This window comes from Musca autumnalis, unplaced genomic scaffold (assembly GCF_047663935.1).
Source record: "Musca autumnalis isolate F117 unplaced genomic scaffold, ASM4766393v1 scaffold_3, whole genome shotgun sequence".
Taxonomy (NCBI): Eukaryota; Metazoa; Arthropoda; class Insecta; order Diptera; family Muscidae; genus Musca; species Musca autumnalis.
In genome coordinates, this window is record NW_027411866.1 from 190,292,172 (window position 1) to 190,312,036 (window position 19,865).

A 19,865-nucleotide genomic window follows, 5' to 3' on the forward strand; every position below is an offset into this window, starting at 1 on the left:
ATGATAGCAAACCGAATGTCTTATCTTGTTGTATTTATGTCTTTGCATAATGTGTCAGTTGCATTGAATTGATGTCAAATTTTGACATCTTATGTTGCCAACAATTGCCGATGCGGCTACCTGTGTATTTGTACCATGATATTTGCGTTAATTTTCAATTAACAAATAACCGTACTAACCGAGTATTTTTATCATACTTTTTTTTAGTTATCAACATCACTAGTTGTGGCAATCAGCTGTTCTGTCAGAACACAAAGAAAAGTGACATATACAAAACAATTACAGAGGAGATTGAAGACATTTGTAAATTTGTGTTTGTAGCGGAGAAAAAAAGTTGTAATCAGTTCCAGTATTCACTAACAAATAGAAAGTTTCTCTTAAAATATGGCCAACAATGATGATGATCTGGATATAACAGATAGAATGTTATTGGCCAAGCCAAAGTTTCTCACATCAACTGGTGGAGACAGGGCAAGTGTTTCATCAATGCCGGCTATATCCAACGAGAAAGACAATGATACGCCCATTTTTAGCAAACGCAAAATGACACTACGCCTACCCAAGGATTATAGTGGAAATCTACTTCATCTGACGGTATGTAAAAATTGGTTGGTTTGTCTAATGTCTCCACCACAGCCATCATCTGGACAAGTTACACTATTTCGTTTTTTCCTCCTAAGAACATTGCCACCACTAGGTAATGTAATGCAACAAAATATTACATGCATTTATTCTTTAATGACATTGTTTTTGTTTCCCCCATAGAAATCTCATTGGATAAATATTTAGCTGGTTATAAAATTGGTAAATTATTCCTGGACTATACAGGTCATCACATCCTAATTAGCTTAATACCCAAATCACCTGGCTTATCGGCTGATTTCCTTTATATCCATGGAAGTGGCACTAAAGTTCGTCGCATCGAGAAGTTTAAGGACCATGAAATTACATCGGTGGCATTTAATTATGAAATGGGTACAGAATCAACAACGGGACCCATTTTACTTGGTACCAGTAAAGGCTTGATATTTGAAACAGAGTTGACGCTGGAAGCTGATAAGCCACTCTATCGAAAACAGGTAATGAGCGTAATTAAGCTTTACAGAAAAAAGACAAATGTCATAACGACAATGTTGCAGAAGAGTTCTTGATTACACAAGCTCCATTTTTAACATAGAAGCATTATAGAAACCCGCTCTTTATGTATGTGCCAAAGGAGTCCACATCATTGTAGTTAAACATACCAAGTTCCAACAAAATTATCTCGACAACACCCTACCTCAAATATCTTGGAATCACAGTCCATTCATAAAGCAGAAGATTGCACGTGTTCGACTGCGTGACCATGTTTTGTAAATGAACGAAACACATTCATTTTTATACCCTCCACCGTGAAAAGGAGAGTATAATTAATTTTTTCATTCCTTGTAACACCTCGAAATATTCGTCGGAGATTTGAGACTTTCTCCTATGGACAGGAGCCAATTTAGGGCACGAGAAAATTTTTTTTAATTAAAATTTTTTCTTACTTTAACAAGGGAATTTTCGGAACTTCAGAGGCGCATATCTCGGGAAGTATGGACTTCCCCCCAACAAACTTTATATTTTTGTAATCAGGACGTAAAGATCTACCTGTGGTAAACATTTCAGCTGGTAGGGAATTCAATTTATGCATTATATTGCTCCTAGGATTTTGGTATTGAAATTGGGCTATACCGATCCACGTTTTGATATAGCTTCTTAGAACGGTACCTCCCGATTTTCGGTACTTTGAAGGTAATTAGTCTTCGTTGAGGTATAAAACTTTCCACGTGAAATTTGTCGGTATAGGTTTACGTCTTCATATAGCCCCCCCATAGAACGGTACCTGCCGATTTAGATTATTTCGAAGGTTGTGACCTCAATATCCCACCGGGATGGCTGAAATTTGGTATTTAGTCCTCGTTGGGGTATAAACTTGAAATTTGTCGTCTTCATAGAGACCCCATAGAACGGTACCCTCGATTTTCTTCCCAAAAGATACAAAACATTATTAAAGGAACAAAACATCATTGCAAAAATCAGATAGTATATGTCCACGGTTTGGTATAATACCCATATAAGTGTAGTTCCATTTAAGATTTTGTGAAGATTTTAGCCACATTGTTCTACCGAATTGGAATTTTGTGTTCACAGAAGAGAGCAAACTTAATGGCAAACAAACTATCCATAAAACTTAACGCCGTTCTTACTTGTTTTCCTTTTTAATTTTTTTCCAGGTCTACGATTTGGGCCTAGGACGACCAAAATATGCCATAACCGGTTTGGAGTTTCGCCATGTACCCAATACGCCGGGACAATATATTGTTGTGGCCACAGCTACAGATTGCATTTTTACATTTCAAGGACATCTGCGAATGGAAGAGCGGACACTACAGCCGATATTTAACACATATTTAAGTGGTACCCAGTCACATGGTTATGAGGTGGCTAAAACTGATCTTAAATATTCGGTGCTGCAATTCTATGCTCAGCCAAATGAAAAATATCCCACACAATGGGGTTGGCTGTGTGGATCAGGTTTAAGGCATGGAGAAGTAAGTAGAATTAATTACTGGGGAAATAATGATCTAATTTATCTCTCTCACTTTGTTCTAGGTTGCTCAAAGTTCCATCAAAGATGAAAAATTCTTATTGGGCGAAGATTTGGTACCGCTAGATAAAGATTTAGAACAACGCCGTCACTTATCATACGAAGAGAAACGTTTAAATGTACCGCGAGCATTTGTGCTTACCGAATATCATGTTTTGCTCATGTATCACGACCACATTACTGGCATTTGCCTGCTGGATCAATCGGTGGTCTATGAGGAATATTTCCACGAACAAATGGGAAAACTTTTGAATATTTTTCAAGATCCTTTTACGGGTGGTATTTATGTGTATACCGAGAAAATGGTATTCAATTTTAAAGTTAGCGAAGAGCAACGAAATATTTGGAAAATTTACCTAAATATGGGAGCATTTGAAATGGCAGAAATTCACGCTGCCGGCAATGATGAAAATCTTAATGCTGTACTGAAAACCAAAGCCCAGGCAGCATTTGATGAGAAGCAGTACATTGAAGCAGCAAAAATATATGCAGAAACCCAAATGCCCTTCGAGGAGGTGTGTTTGAAATTTATTGATTTACAAGAGAAACGTCCCATGATAACTTATGTAAAGAAGCGTATGGAAACATTACCCTCCGAGGCAGATGAACAGCTGTTTGTTTTAGTTGCTTGGCTAATTGATCTATATTTAACGGAAATCAATTATCCAGGACGCACCGCGGAAGAAAAGAAACAATGGCAAATGGAATACGATGAGTTTATGCTGAACTTTTCCGTCATCAAATGTTATCGAGCCAATCGTACAGCCATACAAGATCTGATAACACAACATGCCGATGATCATAACCTAGCCCAGTTTGCCATTGCCAATGAAGACTACGATGAGGTGTTGCAACAGCAAATAGGAGCTGAAAAATATCTGGAAGCCTTACATATTCTACAGAAACAGAAAAACATTGAGTTGTACTACAAATATTGTCCCACGCTAATCGAATATTTACCCAAAGAGACCATCGAACTAATGATGTTGCAGGGGCGAAAATTGAATGTTCAAAAGTTAATACCCACCATAACAACCATTGATTCGCCATTGCATATTTCGGAAATTATCAAATATTTGGAATACTGCATTTACAACTTGGGCGAAACCTATCAGGCTATTCACAATTTCCTTATACGTTTATATGCTGAACATCAACCGAACAAAGTTATGAAATATTTAGAAAATCAGGGACAAGATATAACATTGGTACATTATGATGTCAATTATGCCCTGTTGGTGTGTATGGATTTTGGTATTCAGATTGCATGTGTATTCTTATATTCTCTACGTAAGTTATGGCCAGCAGCTGTTGAATTGGCCCTAACATTTGATATCAAATTGGCCAAGGAGACGGCGTCGAAACCGAAAGATGAAAAAGTTAAAACAAAGTTATGGCTCAAAATTGGTAAGTGAAAATTTTACATTAATCATTTTAAAGAATAGATTTTAGATTTTCTTCAAGTGACTCTGAATGTTGGGAATATTTTAAGTTGTTGTGACGGCATTTGATATGGTTGTATATTCGATTTCCTGCTTAATATGACACTGGATTTATCTACAGGTCTGGGAATACACCAAAGGTACATTTGGCAAGGCAGCAGAAAAGGTGCAGTGTGTTATGCGGTTATGTACCGCTGGGCAGATGTGGTCAATCCTTGCTTAATTGTAGAACCACGTTCAGCCGATAGTTGTTTATTGCATTTACGACTGCATTTTGGATTGCTATTCAAACATGCCTGATAGACTTGTCGATTCTCTCTTAACGTTGGACCTCTTTCTCTATTTCTCTATCATGAAGATCACTCCTAACATGACTGTGTCGGGGTTCATATCCACGATACGGTGATTAGGATGACTCACGGCAACACCCGAGCAAGTACTGCAATTAGAGCATTACATTGTGTTGCCGTACTGGAATTATCTTCTTTCCTTATGCAGATGTTCCACTGATGATATATGCTGTTGTTGTTGTAACAGTGTTCATTATCGTTCTTCTGCTCAATCTGGCTCTGTTTCAGGAAAGTGGCTGCTTCGATGGGATGTAACCACAGATCCACTGGAGTTAGATAAGTATGTTTGGCAGGGCAGTTGAAAAGGTGCAGTGTCTGCAGTGCGGGCCCATGTCGCATGCTGGGCAGATGTTTTGCATGGTGCGATCGATCTTTGTCCTATAAAAATTTTGGCGACTGCAATATCCCGAGTTGACGCTCCTCAGCTGCGATAGATGGGGGATTTACTTCTAGGACTTTATTCACAATATATTTGCTTATGCCTTAGCAACTGCATATTGCTCGCGTGGAAAAAGGTGGTAAGTCATCCGGGTAGGTATCTGCGCCAGGATCGTACAATCATCCCCATACGTTACGATCTCGATGCCGTCTGGGGCGGAATAGAGGTTAAACAGTTCCGGAGATATCACCCCACTCAACGCGGTTTGGACTTGTTGTTCCTGAATTCCACGTACGACTGGCGTCCGCACATATAATTGATTATACAAGTTTCAAGCTTAGCCGGTGGGTGGTTGTCTGCTCAATGTCCTTAAACAACGTGGCGTATAGAAGGCTTTTCATAAGTCAAGCGCCATCATCACTGTTCCATCACACGACTCATCCTAGTTAAGTCCACGACAAATATGTGTGGATATGGCGTGGAGCGCTGTTGTCGTACTGTGTAGCTTACAGAATCCGCGCTGATGATCGGCAAGTAGATAGCTATTTCTACAGCTGTAGAGGACTATGGCATCAAGGGCCACAAAATCGAAATCGACCTGATCGATTCACTTTTGCTGACATCCTTGCCTGGCTTCAGTAGCGGGACCACCCTGCTCATTTTCCAGACTTATGGAACAATGAGGATGGTTAGCGACAGGTTGAGAACTTTAGTGAGATACTCCACTCCCGGCTCATCCAGCTGTTTCAGCACTACAACGGATATTCTATCAGGACCAAACGCTTTGGATGATTTAGCGTTTCTGATGCCATTTGGAAACATCATCCATTGTAAACTGTGGGGTTTCATCCTTGGCTGGAAGAATTCTAATGCGACGTAGTAACCTCCCAGGGTCTCCACAATTATAATTGAGGAAAATTATCGATTAAAATAACTCTGCGCACCTCTTCGGACAGACCCGAAGACGAACGTAACGTCTCTAAACGTGACTGATGTCCTATCTTCTTCCTTTAAAGGGTTCGAGAGTGACTTAACCGTTGCCCACAATTCACTTATCCGGGCTCCAATGTTACAATTCTTCAGATGATCTAGCCATTTACTCGCTTATGCTCACCGACAACCTGTTAGCTTACAGGGTCTGCTTCCTGACTATGGGGTTGGCAGGACGAAGCTCTTTACGCTCATTTGCTTATCCTTATGCTGGTCTCACTTCGGGTATTCGATCAGCAGGTATATGGCGAGGGGTTGCAACAGAGCCGATGTTTCGGGACGTCCTTTCCGGAATATCAGAAGGGTTGGGCAGATCTATGAAGCGGTGATTGGTGAACTCTCTGAAAATCGGCCAATTAGCCTTCCAATGTTTGATGAAAGTGCGGTATTCAGACGTGATGAAATCGGGCTGTCTGCTGATGGAGCCAATTATGGGAAGATGGTCCAACCCAAGGTTGTCAGCTGACGTCATTTGTCAGACCAGGTGACAAGATGGTTATATCTGGCGATCTGTGAAACACTCCGCTAATTTTAGTAGGGGCGTACTTATTGATCGTGCAAAACGTAAAGCTATGAATCTGTTCAGCCAGTACTATACCCCTCTTGTCGTTTCCACAACTCATCATGCGCATTAAAGTCCTCCAAGACCAGACGGTTATGACCTTCCAAAAGTGGGCTAATAAACTGGAGTACAGTTCTTCTAAGCAGCTCTACTTCGGCAGTTCCACACCCGGACTGCCACCCCCATACAGTCCACGTGGGACTCAAGGGAGACAGGTCTGTATTGAACGGACTGGTGCAATAGAAAAGCTAAATCCCACCTCCACTCCTAGTGCGATCCTTTCTCATTATATTGTAAAGATCAAAACGCTGTAAGCTGCAGTTGTTGTTGTAGCAACGCAAATATGTTCGTTCGTGTATTGTTTCAGTTATCAGGTTCTGGTTCCTCTGCATCCAAATTCAAATATTCTGCAACCTGGCAGTTGTTGCTGAGCTTGGATTCCTGCACCGCCGCGACCATGATATTCTTCCGACTCATGAAATCCACTACTTCATCGATCTTACCTCGGAATCCATTGCAATTAAATTGCAAAAAGGATGAATTTCCAGATATTGGAACAGCAACGGCTCATGTTAAGTGCTGCGTGTGAGCTAGTGTTGAGAGAATGTGGGGAGTCTCATATTCTGATGAAGACGACTAGGTTAGGTTTACAATGGGCTGTGTTCCCGCACCATGCAGTGACATAGGCCCTGACATAGTCCCTCAGTTCTGAGTTCTAAGCAACCCCTGAGATGAACCCACTCCCGACATCTATTGCATCTCACCGAAGCTTCAGTGTGGTGGATGCGGATGTAACATCCCGTCACGGATCCAAAGTATCCGGATGAGGCACCCAGAACACGTAGAGTGAATTAGGAGAGTTTCCCAGAGTAAAATTAAATTCGGAAACTTTTTTTCGATCCTTGTAAGACTCAAATCTGGTATGTTACGCGATGATGGCGTGAATATTGAGATGGTTCATATGAGAAAACTATTGCATATAATGATTTTTGACAAGATTCGTCTTCTTGTCTGTATCTTCATCAGTCAAGCAGCATTTGCAATTGCAATTTTTTAGATGGTTTTATCATATATTTTAACAATTTTCTGGGGCTTTAAGTTTTTAATCTTAGTGGCTCTGTTGAAGTTTAAATCGTTTCTATGTCTACCTATTTCTTTTCTAACAGCTTATCATGAAATTAAGGACACAAATGATGTAAAGAAGGCTTTGGATCTGTTGAAAGAATGTGAATTGTTACATATAGAAGATTTGCTACCATTCTTCTCTGATTTTGAAAAGATTGATGACTTCAAGGAACCCATTTGTCAGGCCCTCAAGGTATTTGAAAACTTGTTAAATATCCCATAAAAATCCATAACAACGATATTATAACTTCCTCTAGGAATACAATCACAAACTCCAAGAACTGCAACATGATATGGAAGAAGTTAGCAAACAAGCTGAACGGGTACAAAGTGATTTGCAAAATATACGCGAAAGTTGTATACGCATTGAGGCCCATGAACAGTGCAATGGTTGTGATACATATTTGTTGGTTAAGCCATTTTTTATATTCACCTGTGGTCATAAATTTCATGCCGATTGTTTGGAGAAATTGGTAATACCACATTTAACATCAGATCAAGCACGAAAGCTGACAATGTTGAAGCAGCAGCTGGAAAATATGTTAACACAATCTGTGGCAATGGCCGACAAATCAAATGAATCCAAGTATAAACGTGAAAAGGTTAAACAAGAAATCGAAGAAATCCTAGCGGCAGATTGTGTTTATTGTGGCCTAATGATTGAGACAATTGATCAGCCTTTTGTTGAAGACTGGGATCAAGTTAATGTCGATTGGGAATAAAATAAAGATGGCACTGTGTCACAGCCCTTTTCACCAAGGGGCGAAAAATTTCAAATTGAAATCAAGAAACTATTATAAATCAAACTTTTGTTAAGAAATATAAAATTCCATTGCTGTAAAACACTACAACAGAGAGTTATTAATTTAGTTTAAATATTCCTTTAATTTTAGTTTAAGTACTATTATTATTAGTTACTTTATTATTATTACAAAGTTCTATATGTATTTGTAACTTTTAGTTTTATATTTAAGCTATTTTTATTATACACCAATTTGTTAAATAAATTATTTCGATCGATATATTCTAATAAATATACACAAATTTATACAATGTTCCGTGTATTATTACAAAGGTTTTTAATTTGAAAATATTTTGCAAAATTCACACTTAAATATTACGCCTTTCCGAAAGGAAGGGTGATTTGATAGACCATTTCTGAAAGAAAAGGCGCTTTATAGACCCTTTCTGAAGCAAAGGGTGCTTCTATAGACCTTTCTGAAACAAAGGGTGCTTCTAAAGACCCTTTCTGAAACAAAAGGTGCTTCTATATATCTTTTCTGAAACAAAGGGCGCTTCTATAGACCCTTTCTGAAACAAAGGGTGCTTCTATAGACCCTTTCTGAAACAGAGGGTGCTTCTACAGACCCTTTCTGAAACAAAGGGTGCTTCTACAGACCCTTTATTAAACAAGGGTGCTTCTATAGACCCATTCTGAAACAAAGGGTGCTTCTATAGACCCTTTATGAAACAAAGGGTGCTTCTATAGACCCTTTATGAAACAAAGGGTGCTTCTATAGACCCTTTCTGAAACAAAGGGTGCTTCTATAGACCCTTTCAGAAACAAAGGGTGCTTCTATAGACCCTTTCAGAAACAAAGGGTGCTTGTATAGACCTTTTCTGAAACAAATGTTGCTTCTATAGACCCTTTCTGAAACAAAGGGTGCTTCTATAGACCATTTCTGAAACAAATGGTGCTTCTATAGACCCATTCTAAAACAAAAGGGTGCTTCTATAGACCCTTTCTGAAACAAAGGGTGCTTCTATAGACCCTTTCTGAAACAAAGGGTGCTTCTGTAGACCCTTTCTGAAACAAAGGGTGCTTCTATAGACCCTTTCTGAAACAAATGGTGCTTCTATAGACCCTTTCTTAAACCAAGGGTGCTTCTACAGATCCTTTCTGAAACAAAGGGTGCTTCTATAGGCCCTTTATGAAACAAGGGGTGCTTCTATAGACCCTTTCTGAAACAAAGGGTGCTTCTATAGACCCTTCCTGAAACAAAGGGTGTTTCTATAGACCCTTTCTGAAACAAAGGGTGCTTCTATAGACCCTTTCTAAAACAAAGGGTACGTCTATAGACCCTTTATGAAACAAAGGGTGCTTCTATAGACCCTTTAGGAAACAATGGGTGCTTCTATAGACCCTTTCTGAAGCAAAGGGTGCTTCAATAGACCTTTCTGAAATAAAGGGTGCTTCTGTAGACCCTTTCTGAAACAAAGGGTGTTTCTATAGACCCTTTCTGAAACAAAGGGTGCTTCTATAGACACTTTCTGAAACAAAGGGTACTTCTATAGACCCTTTTGAAACAAAGGGTACTTCTATAGACCCTTTTGAAACAAAGGGTGCTTCTATAGACCCTTTATGAAACAAAGGGTGCTTCTATAGACCCTTTCTGAAGAAAAGGGTGCTTCTATAGGCCCTTTATGAAACAAAGGGTGCTTCTATAGACCCATTCTGAAACAAAGGTGCTTCAATAGACCTTTCTGAAATAAAGGGTGCTTCAATAGACCTTTCTGAAATAAATGGTGCTTCTGTAGACCCTTTCTGAAACAAAGGGTGATTCTATATACCCTTTCTGAAACAAAGGGTTATTCTATATACCCTTTCTGAAACAGAGGGTGCTTCTATAGACCCTTTCTGAAACAAAGGGTGCTTCTATAGACTCTTTCTGAAACAAAGGGTGCTTCTACAGACCCTTTCTGAACCAAAGGGAGCTTCTATAGACCCTTTCTGAAACAAAGGGTGCTTCTATAGACCCTTTATGAAACACAGGGTGCTTCTATAGACCCATTCTGAAACAAAGGGTGCTTCTATAGACCCTTTATGAAACAAAGGGTGCTTCTATAGATCCTTCCTGAAACAAAGGGTGTTCCTATAGACCCTTTCTGAAACAAAGGGTGCTTCTATAGACCCTTTCTAAAACAAAGGGTACGTCTATAGACCCTTTATGAAACAAAGGGTGCTTCTATAGACCCTTTAGGAAACAATGGGTGCTTCTATAGACCCTTTCTGAAGCAAAGGGTTCTTCAATAGACCTTTCTGAAATAATGTGTGCTTCTATAGACCCTTCCTGAAACAAAGGGTGTTTCTATAGACCCTTTCTGAAACAAAGGGTGCTTCTATAGACCCTTCCTGAAACAATGTGTGCTTCTATAGACCCTTCCTGAAACAAAGGGTGTTTCTATAGACCCTTTCTGAAACAAAGGGTGCTTCTATAGACCCTTTCTAAAACAAAGGGTACGTCTATAGACCCTTTATGGAACAAAGGGTGCTTCTATAGGCCCTTTATGAAACAAAGGGTGCTTCTATAGACCCATTCTGAAACAAAAGTGCTTCAATAGACCTTTCTGAAATAAAGGGTGCTTCAAAAGACCTTTCTGAAATAAAGGGTGCTTCTGTAGACCCTTTCTGAAACAAAGGGTGATTCTATATACCCTTTCTGAAACAAAGGGTTATTCTATATACCCTTTCTGAAACAGAGGGTGCTTCTATAGACCCTTTCTGAAACAAAGGGTGCTTCTATAGACCCTTTCTGAAACAAAGGGTGCTTCTACAGACCCTTTCTGAAACAAAGGGTGCTTCTATAGACCCTTTCTGAAACAAAGGGTGCTTCTATAGACCCTTTATGAAACAAAGGGTGCTTCTATAGATCCTTCCTGAAACAAAGGGTGTTTCTATAGACCCTTTATGAAACAAAGGGTGCTTCTATAGATCCTTCCTGAAACAAAGGGTGTTTCTATAGACCCTTTCTGAAACAAAGGGTGCTTCTATAGACCCTATCTGAAGCAAAGGGTACTTCTATAGACCCTTTATGAAACAAAGGGTGCTTCTATAGACCCTTTCTGAAACAAAGGGTGCTTCTATAGACGCTTTCTGAAACAAAGGGTGCTTCTATAGACCCTTTCTGAAACAAAGGGTAGTTCTATAGACCCTTTCTGAAACAAAGGGTAGTTCTATAGACCCTTTCTGAAACAAAGGGTAGTTCTATAGACCCTTTCTGAAACACAGGGTAGTTCTATAGACCCTTTCTGAAACAAAGGGTAGTTCTATAGACCCTTTCTGAAACCAAGGGTGCTCCTATAGAATCAATATGGATCGGCGTACACTCAATATAAGCTGACAACTGTAAAGGCGTGAGAATCTGCGTCGTCAGAAGTAACTCACAGAACTGGTTTAAACGCTCAGTCATTAGAACCGGCGATCAAGGTCATACGTGCCTAGATGTATATACAAAAAATAATAATATTCTCCTATATCTTTAAAAAAATTCTTACCTTTTGTTCAGGAAAATAAAACCAGGATTTCGAATTTATAAATTACTTATTATAAAAAACAAAAAAGAAGTATAAAATTAAACGAGATGTAAAAAAACTAATTCCCGCTCCTCTGCAATGCTCCACATTGTTATTATTGAAGATCAATCAATAATCTGCAAACGTAATTCACTCGAAACAAAACTGACAACTGTCTTTAGGACAGCTGTCTGAATAGACTGATTATTCATAATCAATGGCAAAAGCAGGGCTAAATCGGTGGGATGAATATCTTTAACAGCATTTGTTACATGTTGAACTAATTGTTCCTTTTGTGTGTCACTCAAATCATTTATTATCACATCACCCAAAGGCCGGAATGAACCTGTTAAAAACAAGAAGAAATGCGGCAAATTATTTCTCAATTAATAAACATAATATTATTAGTCATTTTTATCAGTCTTTGTTATCGCCACGTAATCCAAAGTCCATCTAACATAAGTGATTCGATGGAGTTTCACATTTGGTGGGTCATGAGGACAACATACCTTTGGTCATTTTATATGCTGTAACGCCACCAGCCACACCACCTATCGCCAGACCCGGTGGGCCCAGCAATACTCCACCAGCAAAACAGCAAGCTGCACAAATGATGGCTCCCTTTCCAGATTGTTTTACTGTAACTCGTACATTTCGTTCATCCGCCAAAATAGATATGGCCTCAATCAGCTCCCTACCATCGATAGGCATTTTGTTGAATAGTTTTTATTTATTATTTTTATTATATCACGGATATATAATGATTAGTAATATTTGTTTTATTAATAATTCTATACTGTTTATGCTTTCCCGTCCCTCCGTTCGTATTATTGCTCATGTGAATTATTTTTGTTTTGATTAGTAAAGCATGATTGCCAATTTCCACGAATTAGGTTGATTTTTATCGATTTGTGTTTTTTATAAATTAATTGAATTTGAATAAATTCTTCTTTGCTTTCGATTTTACTTGGGATTTATATGACTTTATCAATTGTTTTCTTTCACAAGTTTATCTTTGCAAAAAATATTCTTAACTTTACTTCCGATTAGGTGAAGGTAAACAAGAAAAAACAGTGTGAATGGCAACTCTATGAATTGACAAAAGGTGTGTACGATAACTTTCCCAGCAAAAATTACTCAGTCAATTCCAGCAACCTCTCTCAGTGAATTTTACTCTCTCAAGCAAGAAAAATTGCAGAAAGTTATCGAACAACAATTTGTAAAAACTTGCAAGGAACCAACTGTTTTGAAAAAGAAAAAGAAGAATAAAATTTTTGTATCAATTTGATGTTCTTGTTTTCCATGATTTTTTTATATTTTTCAGCTTTTGATGTTTAATTTTTTGATATTTCAATGTTTAATTTTGTTTTCGCCAAACAAGAATAAAAAATAAAACAAAACAAATGTTTTCAAATCAGCTGATCAGACTTGCAAATTTTTGCGGGACAAATTTTTCCCAGCAAAAATTTGCAAGTTCTCAGTCACAAAACTCTCCAAAAATCTCTCCAAACTTGCTCTCTTTTGCTGGATAATTTTGTTATCGAACAGCGTTCAGCAATAATTTGTACGAATTTGTACAAATTATTGGGTTATCGTACACACCTAAAGCATCATGGTACAATAATACAGGTAGCATTATCATGCCAGCTGATGGTAACATAATGTGTCAACTGCATTGAATTGATGTCAAATTTTGACACCTTATGTTACCAACAATTGCCGATGCGGCTACCTGTGTATTTGTACCATGCAAAGCATTCAACAAGTACTTTGGTGAAGTTACTCAAACGTTATTATATCGTACAAGAAACGTTATGGTTACATGTAGATATTTACCTGCAATTCAGTTAAGATTGAGACAGACAGAAGGTTTTATCCCAGCAAAATTAAAAGGAAGTGGTTCCATATGAAATCATGATTTCACTCGTTCTTTTGCACCCGATCTTTTACATCGAATTATCATGAGTTCGACTGGAGTCATGAAAGATCCGATCCTTTTCATTGAATTTTCATGAGTGCAATTGAAGTCGTGAAAGATCCGATCATGATACAAAAAAGTAGAGGTTGGTTCATGGCACAATTACCCAGGTAGTGGCATCGTAAAATTTTGAATATGTTATGTCAAAACTTTCTTTATGTTGTTGGGGAAATTACAACAAAAATAGTTTTTTATAAAAGGATTTGACTTTTCATATACGATCAGCTGGCGTGATACCACTACCTGGTAGTTCTGCCATGGGTTGGTTTTAAAATCGCATAGCTTAAAACGTCAAATGGCATGGTACAATAATAAAGGCATCTGCATAGTTCCCGCGTTTTACAAAAACATATGGAATTTAGAATTTCACTGTTTACATATTAAAACCCTCAAATAGAGTAAAAAATAAAAATTACTTTAGCTACGCTCCAGAATATACAGATACATTTCAGCTAGATTTTTTACTAAAATTGTATGTTTTACATTCTTGTACTTTTGGAACAAATTTTAACTAATTTCAATATTTGAAGAATCGCGAATAAAAATCGTTTGAACTTGTTTTTAATTTTAAGATATAGCATTGAAGCAGAAGTTTTTTGTTGGCACAATTTACCGATGCATCTACCTTTATTATTGCATAATGTCAATAACAATAAAAATGTCAACCCTGGTTTTTGACAGAATATGCCACAATAAGAAAAAAATTGTAGTCAGATGTATGTCCATATTTACATTAGGCAATTTTCCTTACGCCAATTGTCAATTTGAAGGAGAGAGAGGTGCCTCTCAACGCCCTCTCTCACCTACCCAGCAAAAAGTTTGCATCCGCCGATGCAGTTAAATCACTAGAACAATTGCCGCTGGAGTACATCTTTTCCTATGAATTCACCTATGAATTTTACAAGAGAGCGCGCAGCTAGGATGCACTCCATTTTGTTTCCACGGCACACAGCTAGGATGCACTCCATTTTCGATTCAAATCACAGCCTTTGATGTAGTGTTTTGGATTGAATTTAAATGCAGTCTAAAGATGCTATAAAATGGAAGCCATTGAAAATATCCCAAAATAAATAAAATACATTTCTTCTTTGTATAAAACAAAAATATTAACTTTATTACATTAACACAAATTATAAAAATGCTCCACTAAATTTAATCGTAACTGAGTTTACACCTCTTTTCTGAAGCAACCGATTTTGCTTCATCATCCAAATGGTTTTTCAGTTTTCCTCCTGCTCCAGTTCAGATATCCTAAAAACTCCAACAACACTTCAAAAATAATTTGCTTCTCGTGAATTACAGCAATGTTCGTAACTTTAGTTTGTATTTATTTATTTTTTAAACAAATTCTTATAATTTTAGACCCTCTTTCTTGTGTTCCGAAAAAAGACTGCGACATTTTTAGGGATCAAAAAATTGTCTTGCTTGGCTAGGTATCTTTAAGCGAGTGCTTCAAAAATGTGTCGAGCTGAGTGCATTCTTCATAACTCCGTGTGGACTGCATCAAAAGATGTATTGAAATCATAAGTCTGCTTTGCACCACTTCCACACTTTTTTGCTGGGTGCCTAATGTAAATTTGGACTTAGCTGTGAGCTACCTGTAAGGCTGACTTCCGTATCGTCATTTTATTTGTGTTGTTTATCAGAATGTTGTTTCAGAAATAAAAATGATACATGTTTGCTTTTTACCTGCGTTGAAAATGCGTGTTTTTGATGTTTTGAAACACGTAGCTTCGCAGTTGTTAAGTCCCGGTCCACACTAGAGTGATTTCATTGAAAAACTTGCATGAAATTATGCGTCTCTAGATCGACTTCTATAGTAGATGGTCTGTTCCTTTACTTTTGAAAATGGTAAAACCGGCAAAAGTAGTAAAAGTTGTAAACTGTTCCCATATGAATTGTATGGTGTCCGAAGTAAAGGAACGCTTTTCGAGTAAAAAGCGGTAAAACTTGAAGATTCTTGCACGTAAAGGAACAGACCTAGAGTTAAATCATAAATTCCTGTAGTGGGGAATTCGATTTAAAAACGCCTAATTTCATGACATTTTTTAATGAAATTCACGCTAGTGTTGACCGGGACTAATGCTTTGTTTACATTTACGAAATCCACTCGATTTCAAATGTCAATTCCTTTGCGTATACGTCAAATGAAAACTCATCTGAAATCCATAGGATTTCATTTGACGTTTATGCAATGGAATTGACAGTTGAAATCGAGTGGATTTCGTAAATGTAAGCCAAGCATAAGTATTACGGCGTTAAGAAACATAATACTTGGCACATTTTTAGTCATTTGTAAAGCAACTGACGATACGATTCTCATCGAATTTTCATGGCAGAAACGGATAAAACCTAAAAAATCGGGAAATTGGCGAACAATTTGCAAAAAAAAAATATGTTGAAGGAAGTCAATATTTCAATACAATTCTTTGCAGCTTTTATATTTGCGGTACATTATGAAATATTTTTGTTTAGTTTTTGGCATATATAATCCAACCGTGTAAGCTGTTTTGACGCCCATGTTTTTTAAATTTTTGAAAGTTCTATAATTTTTTATTTACAATCAGTTTGATTTTTATTTGTATTCAAGATAGCTCAAAATTGAAAACAAATGTCACATCAAGAGAGTGAATGAAGATGCACCACCGCAATGGCATACAGTGACTGTCACTGAAAATGATGCAACCATAAATAAAAAATGTAAACGTTGATAACTTGCAAACGAGTTGACATTTTCTAAAAGTTGAAAAGCAATTTTATAGGCTGAAAAGTTGTCTTTTGTCTTGGCATGCAAAAATATTTCGTCTACAGTACCGTTATCATAAAATTTTACAGGAAAACAAAAAATGGGCCTTTTTAAAGTGAGCATTAAAAATGATGCACCACAATAATCGATAAATAATTTCCAAATTTCTCGCTTTTTATGCCATTTTAGTAATCAGAATGGTGGAATAATTGGTTCACTATAGTTTTCAGTAGTTTTGTCGTTGATTCCGACAGAAAGAATGATGTTCCTGACGTAATTTGTGCATTGTCGTAATTAGTGTCCCTGTGTAGGCAATTTGGGGCCACCGTGGTGCAATGGTTAACAAGTCCGCCTTGCACTCAGAAGGTATGCGGTTCGAATCAGAGGCCAAGCAACATCAAATTTTCAACGGTGGCAAAATTCCCCCTCATTAATGCCGGCAACATTTCCTGAGTATTAAAGCCATGAAAAACTTCTCTACAAGTGGTGTCGTTCGGACTCGGCAATAAAAAGTAGGTCCCATATCATTGAGCCAATATGAATCGGCGTGCACTCATTGATATGAGAGAAGTCTCCCTTGTCCCTTCAGGGATGTTGTGGGAACATATGTACATATGTATGTGTGTAGGCAATTTGCCTAGAAATTTCTAGTTTTTGAAGTTATTTTCCAAAAAAAGTGGCTGTGAAAAATCACGAACGGTCATGTCCAGAGTACGTACAAACAATCTTATGATATTATACTAGTCTTTAACAGCGTTGCCCTGATAGAGGTAATAATCAGGGCTTAGAACATTTTTTGCACTTTTCTTTGAAAATAGTTTTCAAAATTATTGTTAACAATGTTTTGACCATGTTTGCTTCTATAAAACAAAAATTTCAACACGCTTTGTTGCCATTCAAGCCTAAACAATAATACTTCTTACGAAGCGTTTTGATAGCGAAAGTTTATTTATTTAAACTCAGGTGTGTTTTGGCTTCTTCCACATGTAAAATTTCGATTTTACACCAGATATGATCCTGATGATATGATCCAGATTTTCATCCTAACTATGAATTTTATACCACATAATGTCCGCAAAAATACGACATGGCTTGAAAAACCTCGCAGCAAAAAAGAATTCGAGCGATACTATGAAACTCGTCGAAGGCAGTAGTAGTGCTTGAATGGTTTTATAAAAGCAAGCATGATTACGACATTCCCAGCAAAATTTGACGGAAGGGGTTCTTTGCGATGACGTGATTTCATGTCATCTTTTGCATTGGTTCAAAGGAAGTCGTGGAAGATCCGATCTTTTCATTAGGATTTGAACCAATGCAAAGGAAGTCGTGAAAGATCCGATCTTTTCATCAGCATTTGTACCCATTCCATCGATCCAATAGAGATGATGTTTGTGTTTTTATTTACACACCTGTTTATTTTCATTTTGGTATGTTCCAGTACTGCAAAAATCTACTAATTTTTACTATTTTTTCCGATAACATAAAGGAAAAATTGTTATCGTAGTAGAAATAAGTAGATTCTTGCAGTTTCTGGAACAGACCAAAGTTGTTAGAACTGTCGTCGTGATGTTGTCTTACATTTCCTGCATATCAAACAACTAAAACTTCTAAACAATTGGTATTATATGAAGTCCCAACCATCGAGCTAAAAATAGAAACGGACTGCACACATTGCTATTTTAAAAGTTCCCTTGTCTGTTCTAAATCTGACATAGAATGAAATCAATCAAATCTCGCTTCTTGGAATTTGAAAAAAAAGTCCGAAACGAAAAGGAACAAGAATCTGAAAATAAAGAAGAAACTACTTTTGGAAAGAAACAATTAAAAATAAATTAATTAAGCATAAATGGTATTTTCCAGAAAAAGTCTCTCCTCCCCGTTCGTTACATTTTGTTCTTAGAGATCCCTAAAGCAAGCCGGGTTGTAGATCCCTACATATTTCCTTCACTAAACAAAAGAGTATAAATTACCAAAATGTTGTTATAAAATAACAAAATTATAAAATAAAAGTAATTTACGAAATAAAAATACTGAAAGGAGTGCATTTGGAGTCCATGTCGAAATCTGAACTGGTGATGGGAAGATAATTGAAAAAAACCTTTTGTAAGATGAAAGAATATCAGTTGCGGAGAACGGAGGAAGTAATCTTTTGCGTTGCAGCGGTGGTGATTACATTGCAATTTCGTTGATGTAAACTTTTGAAAAACTAAACGGACAAATTAATTGTAGTTATTTCATGAATTCGTTTGAATTAATAAAGAGTTTTGTTTTTGATGAAAACTATATTTCAATACAGCATTTCCATTTTCCAAACAATACATGAAAATTTCATGCCAAGGGGTTGGTGAAAATGACATGCCAAAGCATTGGTTAAAATGACATGTCAAAGCATGGGTGAAAATGACGTGTCAAAGCATTGGTGAAAATGACATGTCAAATGATTGGTGGAAATGACATGCCAAAGCATTGGTGGAAATGACATGTCAACGCATTGGTTAAAATGACATGCTTAGGATCCAGAAAAGAATGTCATCTTTTGGGGTCCACGCTCATATAAAATTCATCGATGAAGATGCTAAAAAGATGACATGCTAGATCACTTGCACCCATGATTGAATGTCATCTTTGGCATCGAACATTTTGCTGGGTTGTTAACAATGTTTCTAAAAAATATGTTCAAAGAAAAGTGCACAAAATTTTGTTCTATGCCCTGATTTTTACCTCTATCAGGGCAACGCCGCTAAAGACTCGTATAATACAGGTGAAGCCTGGCTAATACAAGAATTTCCATATATCATTAGATAGTTTGTACGTACTCTGGACATACCCCTTTATGATTTTTCATAGCCATTTTTGGAAAATAACTTCAAAAACTAGAAATTTCTAGCAAAATTGCCTACACAGCACTATAGGTCAAACGGGCCATTTTATTGGCCAAAAGTCTTAAAGTTAAAACAAGTATTTGGTTTTAGTTAATATAGCGTTTTAGATTCAGGGAGAAAAATGGAACAACGTGGGCCAAAAAATTAACCCTTTATGGACCAAATACACAACTGGTACCTTAACCCTTTGGGGACAAAAACTGGAAGGTATGTTATATGTCCACAGAATTGAAGGCAACGACGTCCGATAAGTCCAGAAGCTTTCTTGTTGTGTATCGTTTTAGTTTTAATGTGAATATGCCTTAAAAGTCAAAATATGTCACATCATACTGTGGGATTTTCAAGGTAATAAATCCCACAGTATGATGTGACATATTTTGACTACAACTGTATATATTTATAAAAGATTTGTAAATAATTTGACTTTTGAACATAGTAGAATGCTGTAGACTCCAATTTGGCTAACATTATTTGGTAAGAGGTTTA

The 19,865-nt window shown here is 37.2% G+C and overlaps 2 protein-coding genes across 2 annotated transcripts; one reads left to right on the plus strand and one right to left on the minus strand.

Moving 5' to 3' along the window:
- The first annotated feature begins 212 nt into the window (after positions 1–212).
- Positions 213–8,533, plus strand: dor (vacuolar protein sorting-associated protein 18 dor). Its single transcript, XM_073976027.1, has 6 exons — positions 213–697; positions 766–1,079; positions 2,259–2,576; positions 2,638–4,039; positions 7,522–7,673; positions 7,738–8,533. The coding sequence occupies exons 1-6, from the start codon at positions 385–387 to the stop codon at positions 8,200–8,202; spliced, it is 2,964 nt and encodes a 987-aa protein (XP_073832128.1). The 5' UTR covers positions 213–384; the 3' UTR covers positions 8,203–8,533.
- A 3,249-nt stretch (positions 8,534–11,782) lies between these two features.
- LOC141398612 (protein Nazo) lies at positions 11,783–12,845 on the minus strand. The gene is made up of 2 exons (XM_073976037.1): positions 12,283–12,845; positions 11,783–12,119 (listed from the first exon to the last, which is right to left on the minus strand). Exons 1-2 carry the CDS (start codon positions 12,482–12,484, stop codon positions 11,899–11,901), a joined length of 423 nt encoding a protein of 140 aa, XP_073832138.1. The 5' UTR covers positions 12,485–12,845; the 3' UTR covers positions 11,783–11,898.
- Positions 12,846–19,865: the final 7,020 nt, after the last annotated feature.